The 19,172-nt window shown below is 45.5% G+C and overlaps 1 protein-coding gene across 5 annotated transcripts in view; it reads right to left on the bottom strand.

The window, feature by feature from the left end:
- Nucleotides 1-1,088: 1,088 nt before the first annotated feature.
- Nucleotides 1,089-19,172, bottom strand: part of LOC147084782 (NACHT, LRR and PYD domains-containing protein 3-like) — a 55,720-nt gene continuing 37,636 nt past the window's right edge. Inside the window, exons 5-10 of one of the 5 annotated variants that reach the window (XM_085979500.1) lie at nt 10,335-12,072; nt 2,879-2,965; nt 2,567-2,737; nt 1,656-1,826; nt 1,347-1,514; nt 1,089-1,176 (exon numbers count right to left, since the gene is read on the bottom strand). In XM_085979500.1, the coding sequence (XP_085835626.1) occupies nt 1,089-1,176; nt 1,347-1,514; nt 1,656-1,826; nt 2,567-2,737; nt 2,879-2,965; nt 10,335-12,072 (2,423 nt within the window). Of the gene's footprint in view, nt 1,177-1,346; nt 1,515-1,655; nt 1,827-1,965; nt 2,152-2,566; nt 2,738-2,878; nt 2,966-10,334; nt 12,073-19,172 lie in introns of all 5 variants that reach the window. The other 4 variants (XM_085979501.1, XM_085979502.1, XM_085979503.1 and 1 more) reach the window with 4 other exon arrangements.

The following is a 19,172-nucleotide window of genomic DNA, read 5'->3' as shown; positions in this document are numbered from 1 at the left end:
GGGGGGCCGGTCGTTGCGATGTGGTGTTCTACACCATGTTTAGCGATCGTCGCCGAGAGGGTGGGTCGAGTGAGCTCCGGAAATTCCCCGAGAAGGCGGGTGAAGTCGTCGGGCGCTGGCACGGTGCAGGAACCCGTGTTAGGCACGCCTGAGCCCCGAAAACATGGGATGGAGGCAAACGTGGCGGCGTGAATCAGACGGCGATTTCATAAATTAACCGATAGGCCATTGGTACAGAAGAAGTCAGTGCCGAGGATTGCCTGTGCGATTTTGGCGGTTATAAACTCCCATTGGAAAAGTTGCCCGCCGAAACACACCTGGATCCGCCGCTTCCCGAATGTACGAATAGCACTGCCGTTGGCGGCCTGGAGTGGAGAACCGCGCCTCCCTGCCCTGACGTCGAGGAGTGAAGCGGGGAGGATGCTGCACTGAGCGCCCGTGTCACAGAAAAACCGCCGGGCCTAAATGGAGTCGGTGATATACAATAAGTTCCCGGAATCTCGGACTGAAACGGGCATGGTAGTAGCAGAGAACAGATGGACGCGGACACACACGCCAGCCTGCAGAGGGATGACTGCTGTGTTGGAAGATTTAAACCAAAAAGACACTTTTCTGTATCTTATCTTTTCACTTTGTGGCCTACAGAAACAGGCTTTCTATTCTGCTACTTGCCTTTTGATTTCATGTCTCTCACACTGACTGTCCATCTGTCTCTCACTCAGTCTCCCGCCCACCCACATTGAACTAAAATTTACAGTAACATGACACACACACTCACACAGACTCTGCAATTTGCAGAAACACAGACACCCACTCACATACAGACACACTCAGACAGACTCTGCAATTTGCAGAAACTCTCACATCCATTTTGAAAGGGGTGCAGCCTGGGAGCGGCTGAGTCAGGTGACCCTGTCGCTGGGCCTCTGACCTCACAATGGGAGATGACGCGATCAGCTCGAGCTGGAAACAATTAAATTAAAATCAAAATCAAATCAACGGCCGGAAATGGTCACACAATGGGAGCAGTGACGTCATCACTTGGAATGGTCACACAATGGGAGCAGTGACGTCATCACTTGGACTGTTCACACTCTCACACTCAGTCGGGGTCTGGTTCCCCGCAGTAACTCCAGTTGTTTCTGTCCGGTTAAACTGAACTGATTCCCCGCCAGCCTGAAACAGATTAAAGATTAAACAGGAAATAAACAGATTGAACAAGTGTAAATAACCGCGAGACTTGGGTTAATATTTCAATAATAATTACAGACAAATATTACCCAGAAAAGTGACTGAATCCCATTGATATTTTATTTATTACATTAAACATTAACACAAACACTCACCAGATCCGCTCCAGACTCCTGCAGGTCAGTATGAGGTGGCGGAGAGTGGGGACAGATCGGTCTGTGAAGGAGTTTGATCCCAGGTCCAGATCCGTCAGTGAGCGGTTTGTACTGAGAGTGGAGGCGAGATCCTCAACACAAGAATCTGTGAGACCGACACAATACAGCCTGGGGATCAGAGAGGGAAATAACAGGAATCAGAGTAAATCCCCAGAGTTTATTAATAACACTATTACTGATACTAACAATAATGTACAGTGTCAGACATCCAGTTATTATAAACACAATCTCACACAGTCTGGTACTTACCACAGTTTCTGTATTTTACAGTCCGGGTTCCTCAGAGCCGCAGACAGTAGTTTCACTCCTGAATCTCCCAGTTTATTATCACTCAGGTTCAGATCAGTCAGTGAGCGGTTTGTACTGAGAGCAGAGGCGAGATCCTCAGCACAAGAATCTGTGAGACCGACACCCCATAGACTGGGGGTCAGAGAGAGAAATAACAGGAATCAGAGTAAATCCCCAGAGTTTATTAATAACACTATTACTGATACTGATAATAATGTTCAGTGTCAGACATCCAGTTATCATAAACACAATCTCACAGTCTGGGACTTACCCCAGTTTCTGTATTTTACAGTCTGGGTTCTTCAGAGCCGCAGACAGTAGTTTCACTCCTGAATCTCCCAGGTTATTATCACCCATTTCACTGCTGCTCTGATCCAGATCCGTCAGTGAGCGGTTTGTACTGGGAGCGGAGGCGAGATCCTCGGTACAAGAATCTGTGAGACCGACACCATCCAGCCTGGGGATCAGAGAGAGAAATAACAGGAATCAGAGTAAATCCCCAGAGTTTATTAATAAAGTGAGGTCCGGGGTCGGTGGAGTGTCGGGTGGGGTCGGTTGGGGTTGGTGGAGGATCGGGTGGGGTCGGTGGAGGGTCGGGTGGGGCCAGGGTCAGTGGAGGGTCGGGGGAAGGTCGGGCGGGGCCGGGATCGGTGGAGGGTCGGGAGGGGCCGAGGTCGGTGGCGGAGATGAGACCCTCGACACAAGAATCTGTGAGACCGACACCATACAGCCTGGGGATCAGAGAGAGAAATAACAGGAATCAGAGTAAATCCCCAGAATTTATTAATAACACTATTACTGATACTAATAATAATGTTCAGTGTCAGACAGCCAGTTATTATAAACACAATCTCACACAGTCTGGTACTTACACCAGTTTCTGCATTTTACAGTCCGGCTTCCTCAGAGCCGCAGACACTAGTTTCACTCCTGAATCTCCCAGTTTATTATCACTCAGGTTCAGATCTGTCAGTGAGCGGTTTGTACTGAGAGCGGAGGCGAGATCCTCGGCACAAGAATCTGTGTGACCGACATTCCATAGCCTGGGGATCAGAGAGAGAAATAACAGGAATCACAGTAAATCCCCAGAGTTTATTAATAACACTATTACTGATACTAATAATAATGTTCAGTGTCAGATATCCAGTTATTATAAACACAATCTCACACAGTCTGGCACTTACTCCAGTGTCTGTATTTTACAGTCCGGGTTCCTCAGAGCCACAGACAGTGGTTTCACTCCTGAATCTCCCAGATTATTGTGATTCAGTCTAAACACAAACAGAGAGAGAGAAACAAACTGAATCAAAGCCCGGATCTGATATAATTTTCTCGCTGGGATATTACAGCAATCACTGAAAGTACTTCAGGACATTAATTACCCAGTTTCCCCCCATGATTTCCCACCTGGGCGGGTCGGTGGCGGCCTGGGTCGGGTGGGGCCCAGAGTCGGGTCAGGTCAGGGTCGGGTGGGTTCGGGGTCAGGTCGGGTGCGGCTGGGGTCAGGTCAGGAGGGGTCGGGTCGGGGTTAGGGCCAGAATCGGGTCGGGTGGGGCCGGGGTTCAGTTCAGAACATAAGAACATAAGAAATAGGAGCAGGAGTAGGCCAATTGGCCCCTCAAGCCTGCTCCGCCATTCAATAAGATCATGGCTGATCTGATCCTAACCACCAATCCACTATCGGGGGTCGCGTCCTCGCTCTGGGGAATTGCAGGAAGCGGGTTTGATGACCTCATTTGATGACACACACATTGACTTTGCCCATTGTGCTCTGTGTTCTACAGTATTGAGGTTCTACAAACACTGACATCAGCACAGAGGAGCTCGGCTGCACCCAGGCTCTCCCAGAACTCCCTCTAGATGATTATGGAGGGAGCCACAGCCCGCAGGGAGGTTCTCTTCACTTCCAAGGGGTGGAAGAGACCCACACAGCCTGGTTGCACATTGCACAGTGGGGCTCAAGCAGGGATGTTGTCGGGAGGACCAGCCTGCAGTGACACAAACCTTTCAATGGTTTGAGTAGATCACAAAACATTACTACAAATCCACACTTAACCTCATCCGGCTGTGCCTCTCATCACATCCCCATCACTCTGCCTTCCCTACTCTACTCCTGAACATTCTTACTCTCACCAACTTACCTACACCTCCACCCATCTCTCTCTATATTATCACATCCCCATCTCACTCGCCACCCCTCACACTCACCCTCATCCTAGTCCAATCATACCAACTAACAACACACAAGGGTAGGCAATTGTGTGTTTTAGCCAATGTTCATGTGAAGCTTCTGTTAATATGGTGTCCAGCATTGAAATCTTTATTTTCAACACTTTCCGTTCTTAGACATAATTGTGTGCACCTTTCGATGTGGCATAGTGAGTTGCAGTGAATGGTGAGACATAACAGAACCCCCCGCAAAGCTGATGTGTGTGACAGGAATGGTTTGGGCATTGTAGGGATGCTTTGTGTTGTTGGTGTGGGCTGGTGTTAACCTGGTGCATTATGGGTCATCCAGGGCATGCAGCGTCAAGTGAAGAAACTCTGCCCATTGTGAGGCCATCTCTGGTGTCCCGCTCAGCAATGTGGTCGGGTGTTCATGCCCTCTGTGCTGTGCAGCATCAGGAGTTACGGAGAAGGTTGGTGTTGTTGCTGGTGTGCCTGGTGCTGCGGGTGTTGGGGCTGATGGTGGTGGGACTCTGAGGCACAAGGTGAGACACTATAAACCATACCCATGCTGATGTAATAGTTGGCAGGTGAACTTGAGATGCCACATGCAATCTGTCAATGGTGAGAGAGGTTGTTCCAATGAGGTGACACTGGATAGAGAGTTTGCTCCAAACACTTGCAACCTGTATAAAGCTCAACCTGTCTTCCAAATGCAGTAAGCAACAGCTTCTGAGCTTGAAAAGTGAACAGCTGTGAGATGGGAGCTTTTATAGCACATTTCCAGCTGTCAAGTAATGAAACGATTCCATGGCCTTTCAACTCCAGCCCTGCTTACCTGACGTGATCCCCGAGCAGCGTGGACCACATGGGCGACCTGGTAAACTCTGAAGGTGAGCTGAAAATAGTTGTTAATCCTTTGTTAACATGGTCATAATGACCTGAATTGCCTCCCCCACCGCTACGTGTCAGGTCTGCTCAACGCTGACAGACCCAACATTTTGGAAAAGCGCGTGGCGGCGGGTTGACAGCTCGCCCACACTGGGAATTACCCTCACAGAATTACCCTCCTGGAGCTCAGTGACCGGCCTCGTCATGTTGGGAGAAACTTGTCACATTTCTGCTGTAAAGTGCCTAATTGAAAGATGAGGTGCTGTTCGTCAATCTTATCTTGTACATTGTTGGAAGAGTGTAAGAGGCCGAGAATGGAGAGATCAGAGTGGGAGTGGAGCAGAGAATTAAAGTGACAGGCGACCAGAAGCTCGGGGTCTCCCTTACGGACTGAGCAGAGGTGTTCTGCCAAGTGGTCACTCAATCTGCGTTTGGTCTCCCCAATGTAGAGGAGACCGCATCGTGAGCAGCGAATACAGTATACTAAATTGCAAGTACAACAAATAATTCGCTGTTTCACCTAGAAGGGGTGTTTGGGGTCCTGGACAATGGGAAGGGAAGAGGTATGAGGGACAGGTGTTGCATTTCCTGCACTTGCACGGGAAGGTGCCGGGCGAAGGGGAAGGGTTGTTGGGGGTGATAGAGGAGTGGTCCAGTGTGTCGCGCAGGGAGCGGTCCCTTCGGAATGCTGAAAGGGGAGGTGAGGGGAAGATGTGTTTGGTGGCAGAAATGGCGGAGGATGATCCGTTGAATGCGAAGGCTAGTGGGTGAAAGGAGAAGACAAGGGGAACCCTATCGTGGTTCTGGGTGGGATGGGAAGGGGTGATAGCGGAAGTGCGTGAAATAGAATGGAGACGGTCAAGAGCCGTGTCAGCCACGGTAGAGGGGAATCCTCGGTTGAGGACCAAGGATGACACATCGGATGCAATAGTATGGAACATGGCATCGTCAGAAAAACTGGGAGAATGGACCAGTGTCCTTACAGGAAGCGAGGTGGGAGGAAGTGTATTCCAGGTAGCTGTGGGAGTCAGAGGGCTTATAGTGAATGTTTGTCAATAGCAGCAATAGAGTTTATTCTGTCCTGTTACAAGTTTTAAATGGCCCTTTACTCCTAGTTGATAGGGGAGGGGAGTCATAGAAACATAGGAGATAGGAGCAGGATTAGGCCATTCAGCCCCTCGAGCCTGCTCCAACATTCAATGAGATCATAGCTGATCATCCAAACTCAGTACCCTGTCCCTGATTTCTCCCCTTATCCCTTGATCCCGTTAGCCTTAAGAAATATATCTAACTCCTTCTTGAATATATTTAATGAATTGGCCTCAACTGCCTTCTGTGGTAGAGAGTTCCACAGGTTCACCACTCTCTGGGTGAAGAATTTCCTCCCCATCTCTGTCCTAAATGGCTTACCCCTTATCCTTAGACTGTGACCCCTGGTTCTGGACTCCCCGACCATCGGAAACATCCTTCCTGCATCTAGTCTGTCTGGTCCTGTTAGAATTTTATAAGTTTCAATGAGATCCCCTCTCATTCTTCTAAACTCTAGCGAGTACAAGCCCAATCGACCCAATTTCTCTTCATACGTCATTCCTGCCATCCCAGGTATCAGCCTGGTGAATCTTCGCTGCACTCCCTCCACGGCAAGAACATCCTTCCTCAGATAAGACGACCAAAATGGCACATAATACTCAAGATGTGGTCTCACCAAGGCCCTGTACAACTGCAGCAAGACATCCTTGTTCCTGTACTCAAACCCTCTCGCTACGAAGGCCAACATACCATTTGCCTCCTTCACCGCCTGCATGCTTACCTTCAGCGACTGGTGCACAAGGACACCCAAGTCTCGTTGCACTTCCCCTTCTCCCAATCTATTGCCATTCAGATATTAATCTGCCTTCCTGTTTTTGCCACCAAAGTGGATAACCTCGCATTTATCCATGTTATATTGCATCTGCCATGCTTCTGCCCAATCACCCAACCTGTCCAAATCATCCTGGAGTTTCTCAGCATCCTCCTCACAGCACACACGCCCACCCAACTTTGTGTCGTCTGCAAATTTGGAGATATTACATCTAGTTCCCTTGTCTACATCATTAATGTATATTGTGAATAGCTGGGGTCCAAGGACTGATCCCTGCGCTACCCCACTAGTCACTGCCTGCCACTCGGAAAAAGAGCCGTTTATTCCAACTCTTTGCTTTCTGTCTGCCAACCAGTTCTCTATCCAAGTCAATACCTTTCCCCCAATCCCATGTGCCTTAACTTTACACACTAATCTCTTATGCGGGACCTTATCAAAAGCCTTCTGAAAGTCCAAATACACAACATCCACTGGTTCTCCCTTATCTATTTCACCAGTTACATCCTCAAAAAATTCCAGTAGATTAGTCAAGCACGATTTACCTTTTGTAAATCCATGTTTACTTTGTCCGATCCTGTCACTGTTTTCCAAGTGCTCTGCTATTACATCTTTTACAATGGACTCTAGCATTTTCCGCACTGCCGATGTCAGGCTTACCGGTCTGTAATTCCCGTTTTCTCTCTACCACATTTTTTGAATAGTGGGACAACATTAGCTACCCTCCAATCCATGGGTACTGTTCCAGATTCCATCGAATGTTGGAAGATGATCAGCAATGCATCTACTATTTCTAGGGCCACTTCCTTAAGTACCCTAGGATGTAGATTATCAGGCCCTGGGGATTTATCGGCCATCAATCCCGTCAATTTCCCAAACACCATTTCCCTACAAATACTGATTTCATTCAGTTCCTCCCTCTCATTAGACCCTATGTTCCCTGACATCTCTGGGAGGTTATCTGTGTCCTCCTTTGTGAAGACAGAACCAAAGTATGTATTTAATTGGTCAACCATTTTTTGTTCCTCAATATAAATTCCCCTGATTCTGATTGCAAGGGACCTGCGCTTGACTTCAATAATCTTTTTTCTCTTCACATATCTATCGAAGCTTTTACAGTCAATTTTTATATTCCTCGCAAGCTTACTCTCATACTCTATTTCCCCCCTCTTAATTAATCATTTTGTCCTGCTTTGCTGAATCCTAAACTGCTCCCAATCCTCAGGTTGCTGATTTTTCTGGCCAATTTATATGTCCTCTCCTTGGATCTTATGCTCTCCCTAATTTCCCTGGTTAGCCACAGTTGTGCCACTTTTTTTGTTTTATTTTTATGCCAGACAGGGATGAACAAATTCTGAAGTTCCTCCATGCGATCTTTAAATGTTTGCCATTGCCTATCCACCATCAACCCTTTAAGTAACGTTCCCCAATCCATCCTAACCAACTCGCGCCTCATACCATTGTAGTTTCCTTTATCGTAGGGCCCTAGTCTCTGAGTCAACTACTTCACTCTCCATCTTAATGAAGAATTCTATCATAAAATGATCGCTCCGACCCAAGGGGCCTCGCACAAGATTGCTAATTAATCCTTTCTCATTACTTAATACCCAGTCTAAGATGGCCTGATCTCTAGTTGGTTTCTCGACATATTGGTCCAGGAAACCACCCCATATACACTCTAGGAATTCCTCCTCCACAGTATTGTTACTAATTTGGTTAGCCCAATCTCTAAGTAGATCAAAGTCACCCATGATAACTGCTGTGCCCTTATTGCACATGTCTCTAATTTCCCGTTTAATGCCATCCCCAACCTCAGCATTACTGTTTGGGGGTCTGTATACAAATCCCACTAATGTTTTCTGCCCCATGGTATTTCCCTGCTCTACCCATACAGATTCCACATCATCAGAGCCGATGTCCTTCCTTACTGTTGTGTTAATCTCCTCTTTAACCAGCAATGCTACCCCACCTCCTTTTCCTTTGTGCCTGTCTTTCCTGAATATTGAATACCCCTGGATGTTGAATTCCCAGCATTGGTCACCCTGCAGCCAAGTCTCTGTAATCCCAATTATATCATATCCGTTTACATCTATTTGTGCAGCTAATTCATCCACCTTATTACGAATGCTCCTCGCATTAAGACGCAAAGCCTTAAGGCTTGTTTTTTTAAACCTCTTAGCCCTTTTAGAATTATTATTTACTGTGGCCCTGTTTGATTTACACTCTTGATTTCGCTGCCTTCCACATTTGCTTTTCTCCTTCCTGTCTTTTGCTTCTATGCTTGCTTCCCTTTCCTCTGTCTCCCTGCACAGGTTCCCATCCCCCTGACATTTTAGTTTAAACCCTCCCCAACAGCACGAGCAAACACTCCCCCTAGAACATCAGTCCCGGTCCTGCCCATGTGCAAACCATCCAGTTTGTACTGGTCCCACCTCTCCCAGAACTGGTTCCAATGTCCCAGGAATTTGAATCCTTCCCCCTTGCATATTCCTCTAGCCACGTATTCATCTGCAATATCCTTCTATTTCTACTCTGACTAGCACGTGGCACTGGTAGCAATCCTGAGATTACTACATTTGATGTTCTATTTTTTTATTTACATCCTAACTCCCTATATTCAGCTTTTAGGACCTCATCCCATTTTTTTTTTACCTATATCGTTGGTCCCTATATTCACCATGACAATTGGCTGTTCACCCTTCCCCTCCAGAATGCCCTGCAGCCGCTCGGAGACATCCTTGACCCTTGCAGCAGGGGAGCAACATACCATCCTGGAGTCTTGTTTGCGGCCGCAGAAACGCCTATCTGTTCCCCTTACAATAGAATCCCCTATCACTATAGCTCTCCCATTCTTTTTCCTCCCGTCCTGTGCAGCAGAACCCCACCCATGGTGCCAGGAAGTTGGCTACTGCTGCTCACATTATTCCTATTAAACTGGCTCTACATTTATTTCAGGGGTAACTGGCCCGACAGTTTTTGGGGAAATTTCGGAAGTTCCCTCCCCGAGCGGGGCCTTACACACAGGGGGTGGATTATGGAGAATTCCCGGGTTCACTGCCCCCAGTTTACCCAGGAGCTGCCCGCTGTGTGCGAGCCCCCACCGCTGGCCGGTGTGTGTCTGTGCTCCGGTTAGATTGGAACCTTTTCACCGGCAGTTTTAAGATCCTGAATATCAATCTTTACTTAATGTTCAGGACTGTGAATAATTGTAAACATTTACAGCTGAAAGGATTCCCGATTCCCCAATATTCCCAATCCAGGAAAATAACCCCTCGACAGGACACACCCTGCACGGTATTGGAGTAAATATCAAAATGTCAGTGATTTAAACTCGGGTTTCTCTCCTGTTTCTAGTTGAAATGGTGGATGTGGAAAACATTTTAAATTAATTTGATCTTTACGGCCGGATTATATTTTATGTTTACATTCCACTGTCCAGCCTTATTAAATATGATTTATTGTAATTAAATTATCAGGCTCTCAGTGACCTGTATCTGCTGATCCGATAAAGACTGTAAAATCCCTACTTGTTCAAAAGGATCCAATTTAGATTCTCCAGTCCTTGGGGAATTACTGACCGATCCTCTTATTATTGGTCATATTTGTGTTGAATCCGCTTCTCTCTGGTTTAACTGAACTGTTTGTTTCCCTACATTACGGAGCAACAACACAATCCCTGACAGTTCTACAACTCACCCAACAGTTAGAGACAAATAAACAGTTACCTCAACACCCGGCATTTGTGCAGTACGGGTCCCAGCCGCTGGAGTCCTTCACACTCAATGAAGCAGTCCTGTAGATCGAGCTCTTTTATTGTATCACAGAGTCCAATGACGTGAGACAGGACCGCACAGTCAATCGGGGTCAATCTCAATCCAGTAAATGTAAGTGTTTCCACAGATCCCACTGTTTTCCGAGCCAGTGCTTTATTCTGAGACTCAAAGAGGCAGTGGAATGTGTTCAGGAGGTTCCTTTTACCAGTTACACTCTCTGTGTCTCCAATCTGTCCTTCAACCTTCTCCTTCACCCAGTCAATCACTCGGCAGGTGGTTTGATGAAGAAATTGACCCAGAAACTCCTCCAGGGGCCGAGCTGCCTGTGGGGAGGAGAGACCAGCAACAAAACGGAGAAATATCTCAAATCGCCCATCTTCCTTTCTGTGGGCTTCTCTGAGGAGTTTCAGAATGTCCCCGGGACCTGGAGTCAGGAATTGTGCGACTGCAGCTACAAACTCTTGGATGGTGAGGTGCGGGAATGTGTACACCACGCTCTGGACAGAATCATCTCTCTCCAGAAGTTCCATCATGAACCCAGACAGGAACTGGGAAGGTTGCAGATTGTACTTGGTCAAATCTCCATTTCTAAACACAATCTTCTTCTCGGAGACTCCCGTGAAGGCCATCTCACCAAGCTTCAGTAACACGTCACGGGGGCTTTCAATCTCTCGGCCATGGTTTTTCAGAATGTTGTAAATATAGTAGGAATATAGTTGGGTGATGGTCTTGGGAACTCGCTGCTGATTCCTGTCTCTTTGTGTAAAGAAGGGACCCAGTGACAGACCGAGGATCCAGCAGTAGGAAGGGTTGTAGCACATGGTGTACAGGATCTCGTTCTCCTCCACATGTTTGAAAACAGCTGCTGCCACCATCTGATCTTCAAAAAACTTTTTGAAATATTCCTTCCGTTCTTCACCAACAAATCCCAGGATTTCAGCCCAGACACTGATCTCAGCCTTTTCCAATAAATGTAATGCAGTGGGGCGGCTGGTCACTAGCACTGAACATCCTGGGAGCAGCTTGTGCTGTATTAAACTGTACACAATGTCAGATACTTCACACCAGTCTTCAGGATCTGTGCACCTGTGCTGAGGTTCTGTATTTCTCCGATTGTCAGCAAAATCAATACTGTCCTTGAATTCATCCAAACCATCGAATATAAACAGCAATCCCTCTGGGTTCTTCCAGAGCTCTCCCAGAATATTCCCAAAGTAAGGATACAGATCCAGTATCAGATTCCTCAGGTTTATTCTACAGTTAATAGCGTTCAAATCCCGGAATTTAAAGCTGAAAACAAATTGAAAGTGTGGGTATATTTTCTCAGTGGCCCAGTCATGAACAATCTTTTGTACCATTGTTGTTTTTCCAATCCCCGGGACACCGCTCACTGCTCCTGAACTCCCAGAATTGGATTTTCTCCGGGAAAAACTGCGGTGGAACAATTGATCAGTTCGGATTTTTTCCAGCTCTCTCCGGAGGTGTTTCTCTCTCCACTCTTCATGGTCTCGGCCTCTTGCCAGCAGTTCATGTTCCAGAAGTGTCCGATCTCGAACAGTAGAAATGACCGTTAGTTCAGCGTATCGGTCAACCAGCTGGAAAATCTTAACCTTCTCCCTTATTAGGATCGTGTTCACTCTCAGTGTTTCAGTTTGTACCCGGAGTGTTTCCTTGTGTTGCTGTTGAAGATCTTCAATTAGAACAGACAGAACGTGGTCTCAATGTTAGTTGTATTGACATAAAGACAACTTCTCAATAACGTTTCATTATTCAGTAAAATATTGCAAGGTTTAATTCACAGCTTCAATAGAGGTGGGTGTTGAAATTAAAACTCAGTTAATAGAAACCTCGTTTGAAAGTGAACAATGGCCGAGAATTGTTTCAAATCCTCAAATGATTCTAATATTCACTGAACATGCAGGTTTCAATGATATGACTTTTCCCTCTGATGGTTAATACTTTCCAGCCTGCCCTTTGCTATTGACATCTCCTCGAGGCTGGAGAAGAACTTGGAGTGGGAGGGGGAGGATCCAGTTGTCGTGGTCTACGTAGGAACCAGGAAAGAGGTTCTGCTGAGGGTGTTTGAGGAGCTAGGATCCAAATTAAATAACAGAACCTCAAAGGTAATGATCTATGGATTGGTACCTGAACCCCGCGCAAATTGACATAGGGCCAAACAGAATAGAGGTTTAACTGTGTGGCTCAATGAGTGGTGTGGGAGGAAGGGCTTTCAATTTATGGGGCACTGGCACCAGTACTGGGGAAAGAGGGAGCTGTTCCTTTGGGACGGGCTCCACGGGGCTGGGACCAGTGCCCTGGGGAACCGAATAACTGGGGCAGTAGACAGGGCATTAAACTAATGAAGGGTTGGGGGTGGGAGGCTTCAGGAAAGAGTAAATTTAAAAGCAGTGAGAGAAATGTCAAGGCTCTAGAACAGAGTAGTGTTTTGGGTAAAAATAAGCAGAGTGCGTCAGGATGGCAGAGAGAGACTAACAAAGGTAATAAGGCATCAGTGACTAAGTTGACATCAGGGAAAAATAGAAATAAGATAAAGCTAATGGCACTATATCTGAATGCGCAAAGCATTCGCAACAAAATAGATGAATTAATACTGCAGACAGAAATTAACAGGTTTGATCTGATAGCTATAATGGAGACCTGGTTGCAAAGTGGCCAAGATTGGGAACTAAATATTTCAGGATACTTAACTTTTAGAAGAGTTAAAAAAAATGGAAAAGGAGGAGGGTTAGCCCTGATAATAAAGGATGGAATAAAGGCAGTTGAGAGAAAGGACCTTACCTCTGAAAATCAAGAAGTAGAGTCAGTTCGGGTGGAGCTAAGAAACAGCAAGGGGCTGAAAACATTGGTGGGAGTTGTGTATAGGCCCCAAACAGTAGTTGTAACGTAGGGCAGAATATAAATCATGAAATTAGAGGCGAATGTAACAAGGGTAATACAATAATCATGGGGGACTTTAATCTACATATAGACTGGGCAATCCAAATTTGCAGTAATACTGTGGAGGACGAATTCACGGAATGTATGCAAGTTAGGTTTGTAGATCAGTATGTTGAGGAACCAACTAGGGAACAGGCTAGTTTAGATCTAGTATTGTGCAATAAGAAAGGATGAATTAATAACCTTGTTGTAAAGGGGCCTTTAGGGAAGAGTGACCATAATATGATAGAATTTTATGTTGAGTTTAAAAGTGATTTAGTTAAATCTGAAACTAGGGTCTTAAAACTAAACAAAGCAAACTACGTAGTTATGAGGACGAGTTGTCTAAGATAGTTTGGGAAACCACATTAAAAGCTATGATGGTAGACAAGCAATGGCGAGCATTTAAAGAATTACTACATAATTTACAACAAATATACATTCGTTTAAGGCACAAAAACCCCACAGGAAAGGTGTTCCTACCGTGGCTAACAAGAGAAGTTAAAGATAGTATTAGATCAAAGGAAGATGCTTATATTGTTGCCAAAAAGAGTAGTAAGCCTGAAGTTTGAGAGTATTTTAGAATTCAGCAAAGGAGGACCAGAAACTGATAACGAAAGGGAAAATAGAATGAGAGTAAACTAGCAAGAGACATAACAACAGACTGTAAAATCTGCTATAGTTATGTAAAAAGAAAAATATTTGTGAAAGTAAATGTGGGTCCTTTACAGGCTGAGACAGGAGAAATTGTAACAGGAAATAAGAAAATGGCAGATAAATTAAACAAATACTTCGTGTCTATCTTCACAGAAGAAAAATGCAAAAAACTTCCCGGAAATAGTGGAGACCGAAGGTCCAGCGAGAATGAGGAACTGAAAGAAATTAGTATTAGTAAAAAAAAGTACTGGAGAAATTAATGGGACTGAAAGCCGATAAATTCCTTGGACCTGATGGCCTTCATCCTAGGGTTTTGAAAGAGTTGGCTATAGAGATAGTGGATGCACTGGATGACATTTTCCAAAATTCCCTTGATTCTGGAACAGTCCCCGCAGATTGGAAGGTAGCAAATGTAACCCCACTATTTAAGAAAGGAGGGAGAGAGAAAATGGGGAACTTCAGACCAGTTATCCTGACATCAGTCGTAGGGAAAATGATAGAATCTATTATTAAGGAAGTGGTAACAGGGCAATTTGAAAATAATAATAGGATTGGGCAGAGTGAACATGGATTTATGAAAGGGAAATCGTGTTTGACGAACCTGTTAGAGATTTATGAGGTTGTAACTAGCAGAATAAATAAGGGGGAACCAGTGGATGTAGTGTATTTGGATTTTCAGAAGGCATTCGATAAGGTGCCACACAAGAGGTTATTAAACCTCAGTCATTAGGACTCATGGGACTGGGGGGTAATGTACTAGCATGGATTGAGGATTGGTTAACGGACAGAAGAGAGTAGGAATAAACGGGACATTTTCTGGTCGGCAGGCTGTAACTAGTGGGGTAACGCAAGGGTCAGTGCTTGGGCCTCAGCTATTCACACTCTACATCAATGATTTGGATGCGGGAACCAAATGTACTTTATCTAAGTTCGCTGATGATTCAATGCTGAGTGGGAATGTAAGTTGTGAGGAGTTGCAAGAAGGCTTCAAGGGGATGTAGACAGGCTAAGTGCGTGGGCAAGAACATGGCACATGGAATATAATGTGGAGAGATCTGAATGTGTCCACTTTGGTAGGAAAAATAGAAAAGCAGAATTTTTTTTAAATGGTGAGAGATTGGGAAATGTTGGTGTTCAGAGGGACCTGGGTGTCCTTGTACACAAATCACAAAGTTAACATGCAGGTACAGCAAGTAATTAGGAAATCAAATGGTATGTTGGCACTTATTACAAGAGGATTGGAGTACAATAGTAAAGATATCTTACTGCAGTTATATAAGGCCCTGGTGAGACCACAGCTGGATTATTTTGTACAGTTTTGGTCTCCTTACCTAAGGAAAGATATACTTGCCACAGAGAGTGCAACAAAGGTTCTCCAGCCTGGTTCCTGGGATGGGGGGACTGTTCTATGAGGAGAGATTGAGTAGACTAGCCCTATATTCTCTAATGTTCAGAAGAGTGAGAGGTGATCTCATTGAAACATACAAAATTCTTACAGGGCTTGAGAGGGTAGATGCAGGGAGGATGGTTCCCCTGGCTGGGGAGTCTAGAACCAGGGGTCACAGTCTCAGAATAAGGGGTCAGCCATTTAGGATTGAGATGAGGAGACACTTGTTCACTCAGAGGGTGGTGAATCTTTGGAATTCTCTACCCCAGAGGGCTGTGGAGGCTCAGTCATTGAGTATATTCAAGACAGAGATTGATAGATTTTTGAATATTAAGAGAATCAAGGAATATGGGGATAATGCAGGAAACCGGAGATGAGGTAGAAGAACAACCATGACCTTATTGAATGGCGGAGCAGGCTCGAAGGATCAAATGGCCTCCTCCTGCTCCTATTTCTTATGTTCAGTACAAATCCACACATGATCCTGGTTATAAGATAGTAGACTTCTAGTGGATCAATCATTCACACAGTCAGTGGTGCTTACAATCTTCAGAAATGGGAAATAGGACATTGGATATCTCTGGGAAGAGGGACAGACTGTGAATGTTCAGAAGCCCACTATTATTTTATCAGGCCTTGGGCACGTTATCTATGATATTGTGTGCATTGGGTGATGGACAGACTGGGAAGGGAAGTAAGTTCCAATCGGCGGACTATTTGATCCTTAACTGAGATCCCAACCCCATATCCTCTCCATCACCAAGACCTACTTCCACCTCCATAATATTAGCCATCTCCGCCCTTGCCTCAGCTCATCTGCTGCTGAAACCCACACCAATGTCTTCATTACCTCCAGATGAACAACTCCACCCCTCTCCTGCTCAGCCTCCTTATTCCAAAGCGCTCTTGGTCAGCCTCCCACCTTGCACACGCCGGAAACTTGAGGTCATTCAAAACTCTGCTGCCCCTAACCTAACTTGCCCCAATTCCCGTTCACCCCTCACCCCATTCCTCGCTGACCTACATCGGCTCCGCGTCCGGCAATGCCTCGTTTTAAAAATAATCATTTTAGCATTCCGATCCCTCCATAACCTCACCCTCCCAATCCCTGTAGCTTCCTCCAGCCCTACAACCCGAGATCTCTGCACTCCTCCAAATCTGGCCTCCTGCGTGTTCCAAATTTTCATCATTCCATCATTGCCAGCCTTTTTTCAGCTTTCTTGGTCCTAAGCTCTGGAATTCTCTATTTAATCCTCGCCGATCCTGAACAGAAATCCACTGTCCTTATATCAGGACTCGGACATGTTATCTGTGGTATTGTGGTCACTGAGCGAGAGACAGGCTGTGAAAGAACAGGAGATCATTTGCTGTTGCTTCAGGACTCTGGTTATCTGGTGTATTAACTCCACTTCCACAGTCACCTGATCACTGGTGAGGGTTACTGTCATTCTGAAGGTACAGAGGGGAACGAGAAAGATTATTCTAGGTATTAGGAGTTTAGGTTGAGGGCAAGAGACTTCTGTATAGAAACATTTTAATGGAATTCATGACATTAGTGCAAGAAACAGGCTCACATTTACAAATTAATTAGTAACCGAGAAAATTGAATGTCAGAAGTAGGAAGGGAAACCAAGGTAACTTTTTACCCAAAGGGTAATAGAGCGGGGGAACAGTTATCAGGGAAGGACACTAAAGGGGCAGTGTTAGTGGAGTACGGAGACAAGTAAATGCGATTCTGTGGACACACTGAGAGGAGGGCTAGTTGGGTTCATCTCGATAATAGAGAAACGCTCATTTGGGACAAATGGCCATTTGCTGTCCCTAATCATTACATAGGATATACGGCACAGAAACAGGCCATTCGACCCAACCAGTCCATGCCGGTGTTTATGCTCCACTCGAGCCTCCTCCCGTCTTTCCTCATCTAAATCTATCAGCGTAACCCTCTATTCCCTTCTCCCTCATATGCTTGTCCAGCCTCCCCTTAAATGCATCGATACTATTCGCTTCAACCATTCCCTGTGGTAGCGAGTTCCACATTCTCACCACTCATTGGGCAAATAAGTTTCTTCCGAATTCCCTGTTGGATTTCTTGGTGACTGTCTTTCTTGATGGGCTCTAGTTATGCTCTTCCCCACAAGTGGAAACATTCTCTCTGTATCCACTCTATCAAAATGTTTCACAATTTTGAAGACATATATTAGGTCACCACTTAGTCTTCTTTTTATCAAGAGAAAATAGACCCAGCCTCTTCATCCTTTCCCGATATGTATACCCTCGCATTTCTGGTATCATCCTTGTAAATCTTCTCTGCACCCTCTCCAGTGCCTTTTTATACTATGGTGACCAGAACTGTACACAGTAATCTAAGTGTGGTCTAACCAAGGTTCGATACAGGTTTAGCATAACTTCCCTACTTTTCAATTCTATCCCTCTAGAAATAACCCCTAGTGCTTGGCCTGTGTCGCAACTTTTAGTGATTTGTGTATTTGTACTCAGGGATCCCTTTGTTGCTCTACCCCACCTAGACTCGCACCCTCCAAGTGATGGGCGACCTCCCTATTCTTCCTACCAAAATGTAATACCTCACATCTTTCTGTGTTGAACTTCATCTGCCAATTATATGCCCATTCTGCAAGTTTATTAATGGCCTCCTGTTACTTGTTGCAGTCCTTCTCAGTATTGACTATCCGCCCCCCACAATTTGGTGCCATCTGCAAATTTAAAAATTGTGTTTTTGATTCCAAAGTCTAAATCGTTAATGTAAATTGTGAACAGCAGTGGTCCTAGCAGTGATCCTTGTGGAACACCACTACCCACCTTCTGCCACTGTGAATAGCTACCCTTTACTCCTACTCTCTGCTTTCTGTCTTGAAGCCAGCTAGCTATCCATTCTGCTACTTGTTCCCTGACTCCACATTCTCTGACCGAGTTCATCAGTCTATTATGGGGCACCTTATCGAAGGCCTTTTGAAATCATATCCTGTTATATAGTGTTTCAGAAATTGTAAACCCAGAATTTGCGGTCGGAATGATGGCGAACTGACAGCATTCGCCATGATTCCTCCTTTGAAGCTGACTGCAACTTCGGGATTTTGGCACATGAGCAGGTGCAGGTGAAAATCCTGAAGTTGTGGTCTTGTCAATGACAGCTCCGGAACTAGCTGCACTGTGCCCGCCCCGCCCCCCCCCCGCCCCCCGACACCTGTCCCAACAGAGCCGGGAATCAGTGTAAATACCAGATCAGGGAAACTGAAGAGAACTTCAGCTCTTCCGCAGTATGTACACTGTCCAATTCCTCACAAAACGTTAGATAGAAAGGAATTGCTGAAACTGGGGAATTAAAGCATTATTACTAGTAAACAACTGTTAAGGGTCTGGAAACTAATTTTACTTTTGCGCGGTGTGAAATTTGTCCATTTAAAAAAAAATATTTGTTTTAAGAAGATTTTCAAAAGAAATATTTTAATGTTTGCCCATCTTTATATCAGGTTTGGGCAAACATTGAAATATTTATTTTGAAAATAACTGGACCAGCCTCATAAATACTGTGGCAACAAGAGATCAGAGGCTGGGTATTCTGCGGCGAGTGTCTCACCTCCAGGCTCCCCAAAGCCTTGCCACCATCTACAAGGCACAAGTAAGGAGTGTGATTGAACTCTCCACTTGCCTGGATGAGTGCAGCTCCAACAACACTCAAGAAGCTCAACACCATCCAGGACAAAGCAGCCTGCTTGATTGTCACCCCATCCACCACCTTAAACATTCACTCCCTCCACCACCGGCGCACCGTGGCTGCAGTGTGTACC

This window comes from Somniosus microcephalus, unplaced genomic scaffold (assembly GCF_052327205.1).
Source record: "Somniosus microcephalus isolate GS21.2 unplaced genomic scaffold, FLI_Smic_1.0 unresolved_chr9, whole genome shotgun sequence".
NCBI classification, from domain to species: Eukaryota; Metazoa; Chordata; class Chondrichthyes; order Squaliformes; family Somniosidae; genus Somniosus; species Somniosus microcephalus.
This window is presented reverse-complemented; position numbering and strand designations above follow the sequence as displayed.